Here is an 18523-nt window from a genome sequence, read left to right as displayed (position 1 = left end):
TGTCTGTCACATTCTAAATGTAAGTTGATTCATATTTTTTCTCTTTTGAGTAGAAGTATGGTTTCGTAGATTTATCGTTTTGCAATGTGAACATTAGAAAACGAAATCAAAAGTGAATTATAGCTTGCTATTTTAAGGATTACTGTGTATTGTGTTTTTTTTTTTTCCTGTTATTTGCTTAGGCAGAAGCTTTAAAATCCAAGAAGATATGTAAATCACTTAAGATTTGTGGATTGGTGTTTGGTATCCTGACCTTGACTCTAATTGTCCTGTTTTGGGGGAGCAAGCACTTCTGGCCGGAGACGCCCAAAAAAGTAAGTAAATGAACATTATTGTCCAATGCTTCTGTTTTGAATTTGATTGAACTTAATTACTGATTGGCATATATGTTACTCTGAAAATGAAAATCATTAAATCCTTTTTTGTGTTTTTTTTTCCTAGTAATATAAAAAAAAAAGAATGAAGATTTTGCTCTCCTTTATTTGCCTAATTATTTTTGGTATGGGAAAAATGTGCTTTCTGTATTTCAGTTAGTAATGATAGGATTACCCATTTTTTTAAAATGCTTGGCTTTAAGGAGTTAAGATTTTTCCTAGAAACAAATTTTTACTGTAAGAATAAAATACTTTCCATCTGTCTTTCAATTATCTGGGCAGAAACTGATGGAAAAGTAATTATACCACCACATAAGAAGAAACCACCAGAAATGGCAGCAAAGGATTTTTAAGGATTATGTTTCTGACTTAATGCATCTGCTGTGAGGACAGGCAATAAACTTCTTTGCAGAAGGAGCAATTCTAATACCTGAGTTCACATTTATTTATGACTTAAAAAAAATAAACTAAAGCTTTTCAGCTCCTCACCAGTCATAATCATCAATGTCCCACTGAGATAGTGATGCCACAGGGTAGAAATAAGTGACACAAAATCATAAATCACAGGTATCTCAGAAAGCTTCTGCTATTAGGATCATTTGGTGAAACTTGGCTGGCCGTTGTACTTGGTATAAGTGTACCTTATTGTTATTGTTACTTTCAGGCTCACACACAATGGATAAGTTTAGATGTGACCTAAAGAAAATCATAGTCTCTTCATATTAACAATTTTCATTTGAAAGAGAATTAATAAATATACAAGCTACAAGGTGTGAATATGGTTTTCTGGCTTTGCCACATTTTTCTCTCTGCAAATGGGTTGCTGTTGTTGTTACTGTTGTTATTAGTTTGTTGTCATAAGATGCTCATTTCTATTTAATAACAGATGGAGAAAGGGAAAGGCACAAATGGAGGAGGGACAATGAGAAACAAGAAGAAAATGGGTTGGCATGGACCATTAGGAGCCAAAGGAACAATAGGAGCAGAGAGGAAAGAATATGGATTGATGCAGAAGGAGAGGCAAAGAGGGAGAAAATAGAAAATCAACTGGACAAGTGTCCAAAAGAAAACAGAGAAGTAAGGCAGAACTATCTTGAATTCTTCACCTCTGCTACCATACTCACTTTCATTTAGGCCTAGAGGCTACATTATTTTAAGTAGGAAGGAGAATGAAGAACAAATCACCCTACTTTGTTTGCCTTTTTACTTATACCTTGTTCCAAAAAGAATTTCAGGCATCACTCAATGCATACATTTAGCCTTTGCTCTCACTCTCGCTCTTGTTCTCACAACAGCACTCTCTCATTGCTCCTTGCTTTGAAACTACTTACTATTCACAAGTCTTTCTAGAGAAACCACTTGCATTCAGGCTATCAAGGAGGGCAAAGCAATCCAGATCAGGAAGGAAGCAGCAAATGAACAAGAGTATCAAAATGTATTCCAATCCAATTTTCCTACCCCTTAGCTAATTCACAAGGTGATATGTTGCCCTGCAGTTGAATCTTGGATCCCTTTTGGCAGTTAAAGATGAGTTAAAAGACAATCAACCCTTTTGTTCTCCATGGTCATAATGTACTTAACTGAGTACAGTAGGTAACTAGCCCTTTTGACCACCCATACGTACATACATAAACATGGGACCAAATAGCCTTTCTTGTTTTGCTGTAGCCATTGGTATTGACAATGCTATTCTGAAAGAGTTTATGTGTTTTTCTAAACTTACAATGCTATTTGCCTCCATGCAACCATAATTGACTAGGTGGGGAACTTGCATTTATTTTGCAAGGTGCCAAACTCACTAGTGCCCATGGACCTCTCTCTGCTTCTATGTTATACAATCTTTGCTTCTCACTCCAGTTCTCTTTTTTGATGGCTTATGAGAAATAATCTTGTGATTCCTCAAACCAAAAATGAAACCTAGTCAGTGCATGTGCAGAAGAGGTGATGTATGCTACTGAATGAAGTTTATAAAGAATCAAATCTTTTTCAGCAAAAGAATTCTCAGAAATGAACAAAGTTATTATGAAGTAACCTGGTAAAAGACAATACATGTCCTGAGGCGAGTTTTTCTACCTTGAACAAAGGTTGTTTGTTCTCCATTCCAATGGGAAGTTGCAATTTATTATCTTTAATATTTAAGTCTTGGCCTTCGCCACAAGACCAGTCTGGATCCATTGCAATCTAAGGAACCAGCTAGAGATTTAGATGCTTCACTCAGTCTAACACTGCCTTCAATTCCCAAAGAGCTCAAGAAGCCATCTATGGTCTAATATACTTGGTCTAATTATTAGCTAATACTGCCAATAAGCCTGCCTAAGAGCTGACTTTATGAATCCTGAGAAAAGAGGAGTAGTCAGATTAGTCTTGGAAGAAGATTTACAGAGGAAAAGGATCCAGGAAACTTGCACGAATTAAAGACTCCCCGCTCCCTGCCTTTAGACTATGACCTAGCAGGGAAACAAGTTAGCAGATTAAATCTCAGGCTCTTCTGGACTTCTCTTTATAGGCCTGTGGGACCTATGGGGACTTGGGCCCTTGGTGGAGAGAACTGTTGATGCTGTTGTGCTTATGGGTGGTAGCGACTTATTTGCTGTCCTTGGGCTTCCTCTAAAGCTCTTAGTGTTTGCTCCTCTGACCTCCACCACACCTCCTTTTTATCTTGTTTTTCAACATCTGTTTAAAATAAACAGTGTTTATTTAACTTCCCACGTCTGGTGTTGACATTTCCAAGCCAGTAAGTCCTCCCCCTCCTTCCATTATCTCCCACCCTAGTGTGTACAAAAGATCCCAATTCTTGATCCCAAAAGGGAAATTAGTTATGTTTGATACCCTCTCCTCATGCACCTCAGGCATGAGCACATGTGAATTGCGCACATGCATGCACACGCAGACACACACACACACACACCAGAGAGAGAAAGAGATCAAAATAAAGTGAAACAAGGAAGACTAAGTCTGGGTGAGCTATTGCACTCTCTTACAGGCATACAGGCCCCCTAACCCACAACCACATATAGGAGCCACTTGAGCTGAATGAAAGCCAATCGTTCAGCTCTGTATTCAGCTTTCTTAACCAAGGAGAGGGGACCTACTCAATTCCAGAGATTTTGATAGAAGTTCGCAACAAGGTTTTACTTCCAAGAAGTGACTTCCCAGGGATCTTGGAAGCAGATTCCCTGAAGAAATATTCTTGCTTAAAACTCCTTGCATTACACATTTAACTTGAAACAATTAGAAGCTGACTCCCCAGCTAATTAATCCAACATGGAGAAAATGAGTCAGAAAATATCAGACCTTAAACTAACAGTTTTTAGATGCAGCACAGACCTTGTAGTCTATTCCTTTCAATCTTTTGTAGAATGAAGCAGAAGAATAATAAAATAAATAAATGAAATGATGCTCTTCCTGAAATATCTAGGAATTTCCTGGCAACTTTAGGGCTGTTTGGAAACCATAAGTTCTAAGACCCACAAAGCAATCAACAGATTCCTGGAGATGTCCCCTCAATTTCTACATACTACCTACATGAGATGAGAAGTGATATGGATAAGTGGGCATCCTTCTGCCCTCCCTACCCAACTCAACTGCTGACAGCCATTAAACAGTCTCACTCAGGATTGTGAGCTTAATATTATTCTAGGCCAAAAGTCTTTTGCTCAGAAAAAAAAAACCACCTTCTTGCTAAGTCTGCCTATTTCTGCCAGCTTTCATGTGCCTATTTCTCTAATGCTAGCATTGGCCAAAGACCAACTTTCTTCACTCCTCTTCTAGACACACAAGAGATACAACTTTCCTCCCCAGGTTCCTTGGTATTTTCTACACAGCAGTTTGGTGGGTGAAATGTGGGTCTGGGGAAGCATCCAGACCCTCAAGGAAAAAGTTGGAGTTGTAGCTGGAATCTCTTTAGCAGAGGGACTGAGCTTCATCAGATCGTGCCACATCAGCATTTTAAAAGAAAAGACTCCTCTTCATTTTTTTATTTTTCTCTCAAACATTTTTTTTTTATTTTTCTCCCAAACCAAAGTCCACTCTTGTATAGCAACTTTTGCTGGGTCAGCTCTTGTTCTGAACCACTCAGGACTGCTCCAATTATGTAGAGCAGGACTCTGGCTACTATGCGAACATTCTTATTCAGTCCCTTTATTCTCCTAAGATAGAATTTGCTGAGTAACTCATGTGGCACCAGCAATGGAAGCCTGGGTCTTTAAAGGGAGCTTTCCTTTAGTGGCTAAGTGTACGATTGGAGCTATAAGGGGAAAGTAACTCATGTGGTCAATAAGTAATGGCAGTCCACTGGCCAACATGACATGTGGCAGCCCAATCTGAGCAGAACTGATTTTGTCAGCTACTCAACATTGTATCTGGCAAGGAGTGAGAGATAAAAATGAGGACTGAGCCTTCAGAGACATTTGGTGATTTGCCCAAAGTCACACAAATTGTAAATGGCAAAGTTGAAGCTAGGACTAGAACCTGGTCTGAAGATTCTTTCCACTATTTTTCAGCTGCATTTAAAAAAAATGGGTCGGTAGGGGAGGGGGTGAGTAGGGAAAAACTCGCCAGCTTAAGTCTGTAGATGAAAGAAATGTTTTAATGTTTTGTTTTTTTTTCTTGTTGAAAAAGAGGAATGTCTGTGCTGCTTATGCCAATTTTTTTCAGGGCTGAGAACTGGTGATTGAAGATGCAGAAGTCCAGTTTTGCATTAGAAACAATCTGTCTGCTCTATGTTGGTAAAGATATACCCAGAGGCCCTTTAATTCCCACAGGCTAGGTTGATAATAATATGGTACAATGCATTCCCTTCCTTTCCTTCCAGCCTAACACCATCTAGCCAAGTATTCTGAGCATGTATTTCACCTTTGGAGAGTATACCTCATAAACAGACAGTAAAGGATGAAGGTGGAAAGAAGAGCAGCTTGTTTTTCACAAGCTTCAAAAAACAAACCTAAGCCAAATGTCCTCAAATCGCTTCCAGGACAGGCTAAAGCTACTTGCTCCCCGCTCACTGCCCCCAAACAGAACCATCACACTGAGGTCTAAGGCAGCTTTACTCTTTATAAAAATCTTTCTTTTTCTGATATCAGAGATTGTCACAAATCGAGGCAAGAAAACAGGGGAAACTGCGAAAGGGGAATGTTAGGGCTCATTTACTGCCTGAGTGGAGGATTTAAGGAGACTGAGGAAAGAATTCCTGGACAGGGAAGAGAAATGAGCTTATGTTCTTTCCATATTCTGTCAGTGTGGTCTTCTGACATCTCTCATTGCTTCCACTAAAATACGTACTTATCTCATTCCACTTCTGAGTCGTATTTCAATCCATTGACTTCCTTGTTCCACTCTAGTGTGCTGGTTCTTATAGTTAAGACCAGCCTTATGTGTGTGTGGAGTAGGAAAGCATTTGAATAGTGCTGGGAAGATACCCTTGTCTGCAAAATATTTCCTATTCCTGGTGCCATTGTGCTTGAAATCCACCATTAATAATTCATTCCTTTAAGTTAAATATTGCACTCATTTAAAAAAAAAAAAACTAATACCCATCACTCACAACTTAGAGTGAAATCATTTGTCAGATTGATTTTTTTTTCTTTGACATAAGGTACCTGAAGCACCACAAGATTCCTAGATGTCTAGACAGGAGACAAAGAGTTAAAGGGAGATGGGAAGAGGGGGAAGGACTAAGAGGATACAAAGTAAACAGAATATGAAAAAAAACAGAAAAGAGAATCTAGAAACACCAAAAATTAACTTTCTTCATCATACTCTGTCTTTTCACTAGCCTTCCTGGAATAAAGCTGAGTTGGGAACAGTCTGAGATGAGCTACTAAGAGCCCTCTCACACCTCTCTCAGGCTAGCATCCTGTTTCTGCTTTAGACAAAAACATTTATTTCTTCATCTCCAGAAAGATCCTCAGCCCCTGAGCCAGTGAGCTTAGTAGAGAGAAAAGTACTTTTGAGGCCAAAGGCATGAGCTCAGTCTTCATATGGGCTATGAGGATTGCATAGCCATTACCCAGACAACGTTCTCCACAGAGACCCAGGCGAGACAGTATGTCTGGATTTGATCAAACTCATCCCCAAACATCCAAAGTGAGCCACCAGCATCATCTTCCTAGACAAAGGACAGTCTGTTCCAAAAGGCACCTTTGATAGTGGAATTCCATCTGGGTGAATATATAGCTCCCCGACCCAGGATTCACACATAAATGAAGTCATTCTGATTCCAAGCTCTTTAGCAATCCTCCATTGCTAACAAAAAGCCAACAAGCTGATCAATGAATACAGTCAGAATGGACCAACGAAACAAAACAAAACTCTTTGAAGGAGTGTTGAAAATAATCAAGATCTGCTAGGCTTGGCAATTTCCAATAGTTTTCATCTAGCAATGTGTCCAAGTGAAGTGCATTGCCAATAGTGCAGGAAAACTCATTCCACAGAAGTACACTGAAATTCTAAATGTCACCAGTATGGTTCCATAGTTATCTACCAGTGATTGAAAATACAGCCTGTATGTCCTCTTTTGCCCAGGTAGGCAGCCTTCCAACATCCCCTAGTCGCTAACCTCATTTTTCCATGCAATAAGCCATCAGTAGTGCTACTGATGAAACAAATACCCACACCCACCCCGAATGACTAGTGGATAATATTTCTAAAGAAATTCTCCCCTTTTGGGAGATCTGACAAGACCGGGTCTGAAACACATGCCTCTTTCCTCTTCTTAGGTCAGGCCAACTAAGAGCTCAATTTGTTGCCATTGGTAGAAGTTTCTCAAGCTGGCTGCAAAGCTGGAACTGAGGACATATTTATAACTAGAAGCAAATAAGAAGCCTAAAAGAATTTGCTACTTGTTACAAACCAGGCCAGAGTTCCTGAGTTAACTCCGCAGTTGCTAGAAAGGTTCTAAATACTGTTTTCTTTTCCCTTTTAAAATACAGTCTCTTAAAAAATCTTGTCAATGCTCAAAATCTCTCTTTAAGAAAATGAGAAATTGCCATGGGTAGGAAAAACTTATTTAATAAATATTTAAGCCCTGACCATTGTTCAAGGCACTATAGGGCTACTAAGAGGTAAAAAACATTTTCTATTGTTCTTCTATTCAACAACTACATAGACTTCATGCTTGAAGTAACATGGTTTCTACAGACCCTTCCAACTTGTTTTTCTACTTGAGTTGGGGAAAATTTGACCAGGTTAAACTAACATTCAGTCACAGACACAAGCAGACATTAAAAAACAATCTAAACCGGTACAAGATTTAAAAGGCTGCCACTGGGAATCGTATCATTTGAAAGCAACATTGGCTCTGTAGGTAACTTGCTTTTTCAGGTTTTTAGTTTACCGAATTTTTTTTGTAAGGAAAAATAAGTATGAAGAAACTTGATAGCCGAAGGCCTAACGACTTGAATAAGAGACTTTCACATGGCACCATTATGTCTGGCCTGGTTTGTGACAGCAAATTCTTTTAGGCATGTTATTTCCTTCTTTCTATAAAAATGTCCTCAGTTATAGGTAATGGGCTTACTACCAAAATGGCACACTCTGTAGGACTGGTCCTCTTGGTCCTTAGGAAGAGAAGTGTCTCTTTTAGAGGGCGAGAGAGAGTCTGGGGATTCATTTCAACCACTCAAGAATAATCTGATAAGCAGTCTTTCAAGGCACTCTTCTTGGGAAGCTCCATATTAGTGCAGGGTACTTGACACAGTTCTTGACTACTCTATACAGGAGAATCTGGAGAACTTGAAGTCAACTGAATCGGTTTGGAAAACAGAACTCAGGAATAAACTGAGTGGGGTTGATTAGCCTCTAAAAGAGAAAGTTATTATTACTTAATATTGGACAACGAGAATGGTCTTCAGATTCTAAAAAGACTATGGAGGCAATATTAAATCCCTGGAGAGATAAGGAGATAAAGAGCAATAGCTAAGCATTCTAAATGTATTCATATCTCTTTCTCAACCCTAGTGAATTTCATGGGGGAATGAGAGAGTGCCCACTGAGCACTTGGAAAGGCAAGTGGTAGTATAAAGAAGCAGCATAGGTTTTAGGTGATCCCTCTGCTCAGCACAAGGGGGAAACACTTTACAAGCAGATTTGCTATTTAGCCAAAGCTACCAAGAACACTGTTGGAATTCCTAATAATTAGTTCAGCAACTTGGGTTGAATACAAAATATTGGCTCCAAAGGGAGCCCCATATCAGCTCCAACTCCAAAAAGCATCTCACTTTAATCTCAAGTCTCAGAGAATTCCCAATGGCAAGCTGCCAAGATGGTACCTCACTACAAAAGCTCTAGAAAGAGAAGGTGCCCCAGATATTACCCAATTAAAGTGTCTTATAAAGAGACACACAGAGCTTGTTTTCCTCTCTTCTCCCAGACATATGACATGGAACACACTTTCTATAGCAACGGAGAAAAGAAGAAGATTTACATGGAAATTGATCCTGTGACCAGAACCGAAATATTCAGAAGTGGAAATGGCACTGATGAAACATTGGAAGTACATGACTTTAAAAATGTAAGCTAGATATTTACCCTCTAAGACTTCCTACTTAACATATTAAAATGTTTAGCTGAGTTAAAAATAGCCTATAGCCTCAATTTGTGAGACAAAGTTTTCCCTTAGAATTCAAATTTTGCCAGCCTAAGGCCCTGACAGATCGTGGAACTCAAATTGTGTCTATTTCAGGAGGGTCTTTTTTTTTTTGTCTGTTTTATAGGGATACACTGGCATCTACTTTGTAGGTCTTCAAAAATGCTTCATCAAAACTCAGATCAAAATGATTCCTGAATTTTCTGAACCAGAAGAGGAAATAGATGAGGTATGTAAGAATAATAGTGGTAGTAAAAGCCATTGTTTATCATTGTGTGCTAACTATGTGCCAGACATTGTGCTAAATGTTTTACTCTCATCTGATTCTCACTCGGACCCTATAATAATAGATAGATACTATTATTATCCCCATTTTCAGGTGAAGAAACTTGGACTCAGAACTGAAAAGTGACTTGCCCAAGATCACACAGCTAGAGAGAAGCGAGTTGGGATCTTGAACTCAGGCCTTTCAAAAAAAATAAGTTCATGCTATTAAGTGCAACACTGTACTTTTATACCTGGGTAGCCATTAACATTATGTACCTTTGCTCCAAAAGTAAAGATTTCTAGTAAGAGAGGTGAGCAGTAGAACAAAATCAACTCTTTCTAAGATAAAGTCCTAAAATTAGAAGTTCAAAGGACACCAGGGATCCTTGTCACTTTTGTCACACTGTAACATTCACTTATTTAAAAGATTTCAGTTCATTCACTTTAACATTTTATGCTGGACTGCTAGTGTAATAATCCACATTTAATCTCACTAGGAAAGGTAAAAGCAAAGAAGGTGAGAACTACAGTGTACTACAATTTCTCTGAAAACACACTGCTAGGCCAGAGTGAAGTAACCTTGGGTACTGGTGCAATCAATGAATGACCCCTGAAAGCCTAGTGGGAGATGGAGGATTATTGCCTAAAATACAGCCATCAATAAAGTCCCTGAGGCTCTTATTTTTTTTCCCTCTTGTTCTATCTGCCATTACAGGATGTTGCTATCAGTGGAGGAAGAAGGTAAATCTTAGCTAAGGCCATGTTGTGACAGCATACCTACATTATAGCCAGGAAGAAACAAATATTTGTTTGGTTTGTTTTAGAGTTTAACTAAAATGAGATTATGACAATGGCATAGTGGTCTCTCTATATACTATAAATACTTCTTTTTTTTTCTTCTCTCTTCCCTGTTCTTTTTTACTTTTCTCCTACCCAACTCTCACCATCTTAATTCTCATCTACACATTTATATTTTTTTCTTTCCTTGTTTTTTGGGGGGTGAAGTGGGGTGAGGAGTACTTTTTCCTTTCTTTTACCCAAGTGTCAGAGTTGTCATTGACTCCCACAGGCATGCTACTAGTCTCCTCATGGCCAGAGAAGTCACATACCCTTATCACTAGAATTTCCCCAAAGAAGCTATTCTGCTCTCAAGGTCTATGTCAGTGAACATTTTTGGAGATTTTTTTTCAAATAAGCATAAGTTAGATGCATCTGAGGAACAGAAAAATTTCCAGGATATTAGAATTACTATAGGAGACAAGGGTAAAATGAAAGGAAAATGAATAGGATAGAAAGGTACTATACTCAGTATCATATGCTTCATTTTATAGAAAATAACATTTGAGTAGGGCCAGCCAGCAATGATAGTTCAAACTGACACAACAGGATTTATTTTCTGAAAAATAAATAAATGAAGGCAAAGGCCCATAATGTCTTATTTTGTCTCTAATTTATTCTTCAGTTATTTTTGCCAGACGTTTTTAATATCACAAGTATTCATTTCATGATAGCAAAATTATTTTATCTTCAAGAAAAAAACTATTTTTTTATATTCAGGCTACAGATTTTTTATGAGGTAAATTTGTAGTCCTGAGTGACAAAAATCCTCTTATTCTATATTTCTCTCACCACTATATCCATGATTTGTGAGTGTTAAACATGCAGAGTGGGTACAGAAACAGCCCAGATTTTGTTAACAAAGCTAGTGGGCATATCAACCTCGTTTTATACAATTCCTTTCAATGCTTCCCAATGTTTTTATAGACTCAAGGGCAAAGGAGCTAAGACTTGAGAGTTTTAAATGACTAAGGTAAAATTATACAAAGCCAGATTTCAGGGAAAAAATGAAAACACCGAAATCATAAAGCTTGAAAGAGACAAAAGAGAAAAGGAAAAGCATTATTAAGAGTAACGGAAAAAATGTCGATGCCCAAAAGACAAATGAGTAAGAACTAGGTACACATGTTATCTACTTCCGATACTAGAAACTGAAGAGAAGGCTGCGTTCTTGACAATATAAGAAATACTACCTAAAGAAAAACACTCTGTGAGACAAATTCTAAGCATCTGGAATGAAAGGAGTAAAATAATGGTAAGGCCAGTGAGGTCACAAGCCGGAGACTTGACGTTAAAACAAAAACGACATCTTTTGTACTACACCTAGCAACCATTAACAGGCAAATCTTGTAAAGCCAAAATATTAGGTTTGGTTGCTATTTCATTGATCTCATCAATTTAGAATATAGCAGTTTGTTTGGTTTTGTTTGTTTGTTTTGTTTTGTTGGTTTGAGACCAAATCCTGCTTGGAATCCTAGTTGCAAATCTAAAACAAGGGAAGCGCTCATGGTACCCATTTAAAAGAGAGAAAACAAACGTAAATCACTCAGGATTCCAGAAGGCCAAATTAAAACTTATATGGTTCAGTGGGAGGCCCAGATAATTATGGAGAGTCTTCCTGAGTTTAAGTGAAATGGTAGCAGAGAAGGCTCCTGTTTCAGTGAGCAGAAAGAGGGATGGGTTGTTAACTCTCCCAAGGGCACCTTCTGTATGCAAGGCACAGAGCTAGTTTACCAGCATCCCTAGGATTGAAATTTTCATTCAGACTCAAAATATAGCTTTTTTTTTTCTTTCAGTAGTCCATAATGTCTCACTCATTTTATTAATGTCTCTGCCTATCTTCACCCTACTTTATTCTCTCAGAATGAAGAAATTACCACAACTTTCTTTGAGCAGTCAGTGATTTGGGTCCCAGCAGAAAAGCCTATTGAAAACCGAGACTTCCTTAAAAATTCTAAAATTCTGGAGATTTGTGATAATGTGACCATGTATTGGATCAATCCCACTCTAATAGCAGGTATGGCCTCATCTTCTCCCTCCTTTTCCCAAAGTCGGTAACAGGTTCTCAGCACTCAGCAACTACATTTATAGGAAAACAAATGATCCACTCATATCTTCTTAGATGAAACTGTGTATGCTGACTGCCAGTGAGGAGGGAGTTTTTCACAGCCAAGTTATAAATCAGATAAATTAATGCTGACAGGCTTTTAAATATCCCAGCAAAGGCAACACCACCCTAATGTGACCAGTGATAGCAAAAAGCTAATCTGTCTTTTTTTGCACATCTATATTCACTGCAGTCAGGATACCAGACTATTGCTCAAACCACTGTATGCCCAACCCAAGACCAGAGGAAAAAGCCAAAACAATGTTCTGTTGTCTCAAGAAAGATATTCTATGTCAAATGGCCACATTCTCCCCAGAAGATAGAACAGTCACTGAAATGCAATTGTCTTTGTGGTTGTTTTAGGAATCACTATAAAAGTAATTGAGGGCTAGAGGTCTGGAGTAGAAGAGTTCAGCTCTCAACTTCTAGTCAGCCCACAGAGAAGACAAAGGTCTCTGGACATCTTATTCTGCTCAGCTAACATAGAACCTGGCCTCTGTCACTCTGAGCAGCATAGATTGCCATATTACCCAAGAGAGGCCACTCTAAACAATACAGGAATGTACTGGCATTCTTCGGCCTTAAAAAGGCAACTAAATGCAATGTTGTGTCCTGGTTTGGACACTAAAACTTCTGCTTCAGTATTCGTTTTCAAAAGGACATTAGTAGAAATAATGACATCTGAATAAAGTCTGTCGGTTAGTTAATAGTATTCTACCAATATTGATTTCTTAGTTTTGATCATTGTATTATAGTTATGTAAGATGTTAACATTAGGGGAAACTGGATGAAGTGTGTACAGGGACTCTGTACCATCTTTGCATCTCTTCTGTGAATCTAAGATTATTTCTAAATAGAAAGTTTTAAAAAATTAAGACAGGAAAGAGAAAGGAAAAAGGAGGAGTACAGAGGGCACCAAATCAAATCAAGCAGCCAAAAAATATTTGAGTACTTACCACGGGGAAAATCATTGTGGAAGACACAAAGGTCCCCTGTCCTCAGTTTTTAATTTAGTATGCTAATAAGGCAAAGCAGTAAGTGTTTGATGCTGAATGAGCAAAGAAGAGGTCTGCGTACATAGGAATAATAGATTTGTTTTGGAAAAGCTCCTTAAAATATCACCTGAAAGAGCTTGGAAAAGTGGTACATGCATACCTAAATGATGGCAATGAGAAAACACAAGGAAAATCTCTACCCCAAAATGCTATTGCCCCACATACTTCTTTCATAAACATTTGCAAAACAGTTGCATCCCAACTTTGTATTGATTACCTTAGTTTCAGAGTTACAAGACTTTGAGGAGGATGGTGAAGATCTTCACTTTCCTACCAACCGAAAAAAAAACATTGAACAAAACGAGCAGTGGGTAGTCCCTCAAGAGAAAATGGAGAAGACCCGTCAAGCCAGACAAGCAAGTGAGGAAGAACTTCCAATAAATGACTATGTGAGTTATGTTTCTGTTATTCCTGTTAGAGGAAAAACAAAGAGTCCTCAAAAAACTCACTACCCCTCAGATCAAAGTCATTGAAAGAAGAATAGTCATTGTTTTAACAACAACAACAAAAATATTTAAGAAACTTGGAATACCCAGGAGGCTCATTCAAAACCTATCTTGATCTCTATTGAGGTTATCTCCACAATCAGGGTAAATTTCTCACCAGTCCCCAACTCGTATAGTCTTATAATCTTCCCCTGCTGGGTGAACCTCTTCCTAGTGAACCTCTCCCTCCAACACTGACTTCTTCTTCTTTCAGACTGAAAATGGAATAGACTTTGATCCCATGCTGGATGAGAGAGGTTATTGTTGTATTTACTGCCGTCGAGGCAACCGCTACTGCCGCCGCGTCTGCGAACCTTTACTAGGTTACTACCCATATCCCTACTGCTACCAAGGAGGGCGGGTTATCTGTCGTGTCATCATGCCTTGCAACTGGTGGGTGGCCCGCATGCTGGGAAGGGTCTAATAGCAAGTTTGAGCTCATTGCTTAAATTTCTGGCAGCCAATATATAATAAATGCATGCTATCCAATGAATTTCCACCTATGAGGCATTTGGCTCCTGGTAGCCAGTACTATAGAATTACTTGTAGGTAATTCCTGTCTCATGTTCTAATAAACTTCTACATCATCATCAATGGCCTGATTGTTGCTGAACACACTGGATAAGTGTTTGCTAAAAATATTTTCTGCATCTGAGATGGAGCAGAACTGTCTAACATGAATGACAACGCTGGAAACCTGCATTTCATCAGGTTTGGGGAGGAGTAAAAGGCAAAGCACAAGAATTCTCAAATATCATATTTTACTGTGCTATATTGAGAAAGTAGAAATGAGGGGCTGATGATAAAATATTCCCATAACTAGTGCATAAAAATTTGTCCTTTTGTGCATAGCTCCAATATTTAATTATGTGAGAGACATGCTGTAGACTTGCTTAAGCATCTATCAAGCTGCTGGATGGGTTGTGAGTCACAGCAGGCCAACACTAAAATATTCAAAGTGCTCAGACTCAGCAAAGGAAAAAGCTAACCTAAAAAAAAAAAAAAAAAGAGGGGTGGTCCCAGGTTCTCTTCCTGTGAACAGGAACTCAACTTTCAACAAATTCAATACTTCATAACCTTCAGATCTGACTTCTCTTTAGATCAATGTCTGGTTGCATAACTTTCCAAGGTAATTGCTTGGAAAAGATAAACCCATAAATATTATTCAGAGAAACGGGCCTTATAGAAAATTACTGAGGTGAGGAGTCAAATGGGATTTTTTGTCTTCCAAAACCATAAAGAACTAGCAGTATGTCACTTTTTCCTCCACCCCCGTGGCTTTTTTTTAAATTAATTTATTTATTTTAATTAGTTTCAAGTATATAGTACATTGGTTAGTCATTTGTATAGTTTATAAAATGATCCCCCTAATTGTTCCTTCTCTCCTCTGGTTTTCCACCTAGCTAAATGTATTAATGCTAACTGCATTCCCTATGCCATGCCAGTATGCCACTTTCTTAAAAGGAGGGGTAAGGCCTAGTTCCTGATCACCTGATATTTTGCTTAAATGAGGGAAAAAGGGCAAAGGGGAGAAGAAAAGTAGTTAGACAGTAATGTTAACCTTAATGTCCCAGCCAATTTTAGTTTCGAAATTTCTGTTTGACTATCTGTCATTCCTTTCAGTTTCGTTTGAAGATAGCCCCTTCATTGCTCAACTTCAAAGTTATTGTGGTGTGAAAGTATCTGTCTGGCATTTTCCATCAGAAAAGCACTTTCAAAGAGTAAAATCTTCACCAAGATACCTGTGAGCCAGGAGTCATTTTCCCCCATTCAGTTGAGGAAGCGAATAGAAATGGATTCTCTCGACAGTGAGTTAAGATTAGCCAATCATTCATTGAAAATTAGCATGCACACTATAGTTGATTACAAATTTTCACAGAATGAGAGTAGAATAAAACATATCTAACAATGCAACATCACTGAAAATATTTTCTTGTTATTAATGATTTAGAAGGCATTGGAGAACATTGGAGTACTTCAGTGAACACAACAGGTATTAACTTATAGTTGATACAGAAAAATGTAAAATATATGAAATTAATTTGAGATTGTATGGCATTTACGATATTCTTTATTATTTTTTTTAGTAAATTATTCATTTTTAGTACTGGTTGTTAAGATCACCAATAATTTTAAATTCCTGAGATGCTCAATTTTATGCAGTCTGTATTGTACTATATTTACTATGCTCTATGGGAGGTATAAATGAAGTAGAAGGTATACTCATTATTTCCAAAGGAAAAAAAAGACACCCAAAATATATAAGCCCAAGTACAGAAGCTTATACACAACAACTAACTAGATGGCATGATATATACACGAAAGTGTAATCCTCTTAATGAGGCAGACCAGGAGTTTGAAGAAAATATAAGGACATGCTTAAAGAAGCATTCAAATTATCTCACACTTAAAAAAAAAGCAAACCAAAACAGCAAACAAACAAACTGAAACACATTAGTCTGTCACTTCATATAGGCCCAGGCCAGGCTGGAAAATGAAAAAGTGTGATTTCACTCGCCTGTCATAGATTTTGCCCCTTTTTGGAATCCTGTGCAGACTCCTTGCATCATGCCTTGCATTACATTCAGGCCTACTCCACTGAAGCTAGAGCTGCCTCTCTTTCTTCCACCACCCTTCCCCAAATTCAGCCTCTCCATCACAAGTAAAGACACCAAAGTCACTTTGATCTCTCAAGTCAGAGATCTTATAATAATTCTAATGTATCTCTGTCTTCCACTTGTCTTATGCCAAATATTTCCATTTTGTTCTCCTAAACCACCCCTCAATCATGCCTATGGTCAAGGCCACATATTATTTCTTAGCACAGCTGTTACAACCTCCTCCCTGCTGAAGTTCTCAGGCTGTAGACTGAAGGTAGAATGAATACTATTACATACAGTTTATTTTTCACCTATAGATTTTATGAATGCCATTTCCTTTCCTGAAAGTCTGTAATAGCTACTTGCAACATTAAAGATCAAGCCTAACTTGCATTCAAATAGTCCTTCCTCAAACCACCCTTAACTAACATCTCATATCCCTTCTCTCCTCCTATTGCTCTACCCATCCCCTCTGTTTATCTCAGGGACATTAGCTTCATGCTCTATTTGTGCAGTCATACTATTTCCATTACAGAGTTTTCTCTCACTAATTTGAAGAGATTAAAAAATGTCATTTTCCTCTTACCTAAACATGAAAACTAAATCTTCTCTACTTCATTCCATGCCTGTATAAGTTAGTATATTACTCAGAGCACTTACCATTTACATACAAATTTAACTTGCAAGTTCTAAAAGAGATTCCATATGCTCTCCCATTTTGCTTTGTCCAGAACTTATCACAGTATTGAAATTATATGTGGTCTTTAATTTTTTTTTTAATCGAAGGCAATGAGAAAGGAGAGAGAGAAGAATGTAGAGGAAAAAGAGGTGATTTTAAAAGGGCACAACTACAAGGCTCTTCGGAATATTATAACAAAAAGTTGACCTTGAGTTCTGTTAAAATTTGGGATAAAAGTTCTTATCTTACTTAAATTCATTTCAGTATTCCTTATCTCTTGGCATAGTCTACTTCTATAAGTATGAAGAATTCCTTTAATTCCAGAATGATCAAAAGCAGAGATGATTGTCCACAGCTCAATTATCTATTTCCATTATACAAATACAGGCTTTTTGCATTTTCTTCTCAATTTTCAATGATCCCATGTATAAAAAAGACAAAAAGACAAAATCACAAGAAGTATTTTACCTTTAAGATTCTTTGGGGATCTAAATTCCAATTAAAAAACTCAGGTGAGGCAAAGCCATCCATCGCTCCCACTCAGCATAAGGACACTATGCATTAGTGTTCTCAGCGCCTTTCCTGCACACCTAAAATGGCCCTTTGGCAGGACTAGGGGCAAAATAAATCTATTTTGAATCTTTATATATAAGGCTCACTGTCTGACTGAGCCCAAAACTGTCACTTCGGCTCCTAAAGTCTAACGCTGAAAGCTTACTGAGATAAATATGGACTTTCTCATTCAGGCTGTCAGGAAATGCATGGATCTATTTTATTTATACCCTTAAAAATGATTTCATTTTGCTTTCCTTTTCTAAAGAAGTTTCACTCTGGGGCATAATTTTGCTGACAAGATGCTGTTCCCTAACGAGAAAGAAAAGTAGCTCCATATTAAAAACCAGGTATGAATGTACGCACAAGAAATATTATCTGTGGCTCATTCCAAAGTCCTGCTCTTAAGTCTCCTCCAGTATCTTTAATTAATTCTCATGAAAACTACTTACCCAAGGACTGCACTGCACTGATAATTTATTTAGATCAATAGTCAGTTTGGCATTTGTAGCCTAATGAGTGAATTAGTCACTGAATACTTACTGCTTTGATATTTGGGTTCAATTTGCCTATTTGTTCTTCTATGCATTTATTGGACGCCCAGGCCTGTTACCTTTGCTAAAAGGGCTCAGAAAGATAGAGGCAGATTGAGACAAGGGAAACAGACCAAACCACAATAAATCCCTCAACCAAAACATATAAATAAAATCCAGCAACTTCATAGTTCTGAGATGATTTCTGTCTAATAGTGATATGAATATATTGTTTATATTTATCCTTCCCTGTTGATGCTATCATTTGCCATTCTGAATTTTCCACTGACAGCAGTATATCTGCTGGTCTTACAGAGATGTTGGCTACTAAAACACAATTCAAGCACATACCCATATCAATCATCAGTGAGCAAAGAATAAGACACTTGCCAAAGGTTAGAGATTTAGGGTACGAGGCCTAGCTACAGTTGAGTTGTGGAAGTAGAGAGT

The 18523-nt window shown here is 37.9% G+C and overlaps 1 protein-coding gene across 1 annotated transcript; it reads left to right on the top strand.

Moving 5' to 3' along the window:
- The first annotated feature begins 7 nt into the window (after positions 1-7).
- TNMD (tenomodulin) lies at positions 8-14299 on the top strand. Its single transcript, XM_006920706.1, has 7 exons — positions 8-19; positions 183-314; positions 8743-8883; positions 9086-9187; positions 11926-12079; positions 13447-13613; positions 13924-14299. The coding sequence occupies exons 3-7, from the start codon at positions 8752-8754 to the stop codon at positions 14131-14133; spliced, it is 765 nt and encodes a 254-aa protein (XP_006920768.1). The 5' UTR covers positions 8-19; positions 183-314; positions 8743-8751; the 3' UTR covers positions 14134-14299.
- Positions 14300-18523: the final 4224 nt, after the last annotated feature.

The sequence above is a fragment of the Pteropus alecto genome, unplaced genomic scaffold (genome assembly GCF_000325575.1).
Source record: "Pteropus alecto unplaced genomic scaffold, ASM32557v1 scaffold179, whole genome shotgun sequence".
NCBI classification, from domain to species: Eukaryota; Metazoa; Chordata; class Mammalia; order Chiroptera; family Pteropodidae; genus Pteropus; species Pteropus alecto.
This window is presented reverse-complemented; position numbering and strand designations above follow the sequence as displayed.

Bases quoted from the DNA above. Each gene is read 5' to 3' on its own strand.
- TNMD (XM_006920706.1), top strand. From the start codon at position 8,752: ATGGAACACACTTTCTATAGCAACGGAGAAAAGAAGAAGATTTACATG. The intron at 8,884-9,085 runs GTAAGCTAGATA...TCTGTTTTATAG, and splicing joins AAGTACATGACTTTAAAAAT to GGATACACTGGCATCTACTT. The intron at 13,614-13,923 runs GTGAGTTATGTT...TTCTTCTTTCAG, and splicing joins AACTTCCAATAAATGACTAT to ACTGAAAATGGAATAGACTT.